General features: G+C 44.3%; 1 protein-coding gene across 2 annotated transcripts in view; it reads right to left on the bottom strand.

Annotated features, from left to right (window-relative positions):
- Window positions 1-3,054, bottom strand: part of LOC116399230 (nuclear factor 1 X-type-like) — a 12,284-nt gene extending 9,230 nt beyond the window's left edge. The window contains exons 1-2 of one of the 2 annotated variants that reach the window (XM_031876217.1): window positions 2,731-3,054; window positions 1,191-1,321 (exon numbers count right to left, since the gene is read on the bottom strand). In XM_031876217.1, coding sequence (XP_031732077.1) covers window positions 1,191-1,321; window positions 2,731-2,759 — 160 coding nt within the window. In that variant the 5' untranslated portion in view covers window positions 2,760-3,054. Of the gene's footprint in view, window positions 1-1,190; window positions 1,322-2,727 lie in introns of both variants that reach the window. The other variant, XM_031876216.1, reaches the window with a different exon arrangement.
- Window positions 3,055-3,060: the final 6 nt, after the last annotated feature.

The raw sequence follows: 3,060 nt of genomic DNA on the forward strand, positions 1-3,060 counted from the left end.
GGGGGGGGGGGGTCAAGGGACATGGAGGAGGGAAGGAGGTGAGCTGTGGCTTCTGGTCCATTTCAAAGTCAGTTAGTGTCAAATTAACACCTGGAAAAATCTGTAATAAAAGCCCTGAAAACACATTTTGTCAATCGGTTTACCACTACAAGCAATGGTAATAGTTAACAGCTAAGGATGTTTTTCTTTATGAACTTAATTAAACTGTTGTCTATTTAGCCATGAATATTTGAAGGAATAGTTCCAAGATTTGGGGAAATCCATTTATTTGTTTGGAGAGAAAGAATAAGACTGGTACCACTCATGTCTGTACAGCCGGTTAGCTTAGCATAGCTTAGCATAAAGACTGGAAATGGGGGGGAGGGGGCTAGCCTGGCTCCCTCCAAAGGGGACCAAATCTACCTCCCAGCATCTCTAAAGCGCTACAACTAACATGTTATTTCTTGTTTGTTAATTCGGTACAAAAACCAACGACTCCAGGAAGTTACTGCACCCGGTCAAGAAATACCACGTATAGTTTTACACTTTTTGTGTGTTTGACATTGTTCTTTTCACCAGGAGCAACAACCGGTGGATGCTTGCCCCCATACTTTGTATGGGCTTGCCATGGTTTATGGTTTATGGCTTGTAGTGTTTTTTTCTGGTAGCACACTGGCGGAAGTGACGCCAAGTGGATAAATGAAAAAAAAATAAATAAATAATACTACAAATTAAAAAAATAACGTGTTACACAACATACTAAATGCAAATAACATTACCAAAATACTACTAGAATTGCATTACCTTACTTTGTTAGGCTTCATATATATATATATATATATATATATATATATATATGACTGTAACATGCTGCCCCCAACACTGTTAATTATAGAGGCAGAACTGGCCTCACTGTTTTCCCCCCATTTCCAGTCTTTGTGCTAAGCTAAGCGGCTGCTGAAATATTTCCCAAAATGTCAAAATGATTTCATTAATTTCTGAGAAAAATAAATAAGTTTTCAAGGGCTTTAAAATTAGATGTAAAGCTGCTGAGCGCCTCCATCGAAGTGTTATTTCCTTCTTTTATCTGGGTATTGCACTTCAGACATCAGAATCAAATCATCTGACATGATGTGGACCTCGGCCCTGCTCCAGGGAAAGGTGTCTGGAAAGCATGCAGGATATGATAGGGGGTGTTATAGCCGGACTACCTGCATCCACGTCATTGGGCCAACCGCTGGACTGGGAGCTGCTGCCAGCCGCCGGGGAGCGGCCCGAGTAGAAGACATCGTCCACCGGGCTCTCCATCTCGCTGTCGTCAATGGACTTGCGCTTGTTGGAGCTGAGAGAGAGAAAAAGAGGAGGAGGTTGGTTTCATTCTCGAAGGAGGGGAGAAAAAGGAGTGAGAGGGATGTCTTGTATTTTGAGATTAATCATGACCAAAAATGCTATCATGGTATTTTGTAAGATTCTGGCGGTTTCACGGTATATCACGGTATTTGTTTTTCTGCGTTAAAGCATTAATTAATTAACGCCGAAAAGAACCTGCCGGTCAACCGGCCAGCGAGCGGTGAACAGCTGTTTGTGTGGCGTGTCTTCCGTTCCGTCACTTCCTGTTTCCTTCACCTACATTCCCCTGGGTCCTAAGTCCCTCCATGTACAGCTTCTTATCACCCTCTATGTACCAACGTACATTTATTACAAATACCACACATATTACATGGTAATCAGCGTTGCATATGTGTCTGACCAAAATACCTTTTGTTGTTCAGTCTTTGTTCATCCTGCATCGCTCTTTTCTGTTCTTTAATGTAATGTTACTGGTGCGACAGAGTCTCTCCCAGCTGTTAGCAGACTGTTGTTAGCGAGCTGTACCCAGCATGCAGTTCGGCGGGGAAATTTTATAAATGTACAATTATTAGTGTTACAAATTGTTCATGTGTCACAAACTGTTGTGTCGTGGTGTTTTGCCCTGTTAAAGAGCATTCATTGTGGGTTGTTAATTGTTGTTATAAAGTTATGACCATGACTAGGGTTCCCTCTCAATACACTTAAGACAACTAGCTCCGACCGCAGCTCTCTCAGCAGCGAACAATATATTTTGCTGCCTGTTGAAGAGCGACAGAAGTTGCCTCGGCTGTGCACCGGTATGACGGTATATGAAAAATTCATATCGTACGCGAAATTAAAACTGGCCCAGCCCTAATTAATCACATTGTTTGTTTTTCTTATTTCAGGCTGGTTTCTAACTGGAACGAACAGGCACCGTTAACGGGTATTCGGGGCTCTAGTGAAGGCACGCATGTCATTTGCGGGACATTCGAGGACAATGTATGTGCGCAGACCTTCCCCGTAGTCGTAAAAAAAACAAAATTGTCACGGCTTCCCTTCGATGTTTTGTTGTCTCATTACGGTTTGGCCAAAGGGGACAAAGCAGCACAACTGGAGACAGCGAGACAAACATGAGGCCAGAGTTTATCCAGCGTGTTCGGAGCCGAGCACGGAAACGTGCACGCTCGGCGACGCTGGAACTCATTTGTCCGTGTTTGCAGATTCCTACCGACTCGTACATCTGTGGCCGATAAAAATGGAGGGGGGGGCTGTGAGTGCGTTTCTCCCCCGATCCAACGATGTTTAACCGTGCGTTTGCGCTCGTGTGCATATCTGTGCGACATGCGTGTGTGCGAGTGCGCCACCGCCGCCTGTGTTACATTAGTATCAAGGGAGACATTCGGTAATGAGTGCGACTACCTCCGTGGGAGACTTGCATAAAGCTCCATTTCAGTCCTGCAGCGGGAGATGGGCAGAGAGAGAGAAGGACGACAGAGGGGAGTGATGGGAGACAAAAGACACAAACAGAGATGGAGTGACGGACAGATTGGCAGAGGGGGAAAAAATGAGAGGGGACGAGAGGGATTAGCAGTGAAGGAGGGGAAAAAAAGGGAGAAAAAGAGAAACAACAATCAAAAAGCAGAGCAAGCTAAGCATAAAGAACATGGCAGCGTTAAGGGGTTATAGGAGAAGTGAAGAATATTAGTAGAGGAGAAAAGTACATTTTGAGCTTTTGTGTGTGTGTGTGTG

Source organism: Anarrhichthys ocellatus, unplaced genomic scaffold (assembly GCF_004355925.1).
Source record: "Anarrhichthys ocellatus isolate YVR2014 unplaced genomic scaffold, GSC_Weel_1.0 scaffold106, whole genome shotgun sequence".
Taxonomy (NCBI): Eukaryota; Metazoa; Chordata; class Actinopteri; order Perciformes; family Anarhichadidae; genus Anarrhichthys; species Anarrhichthys ocellatus.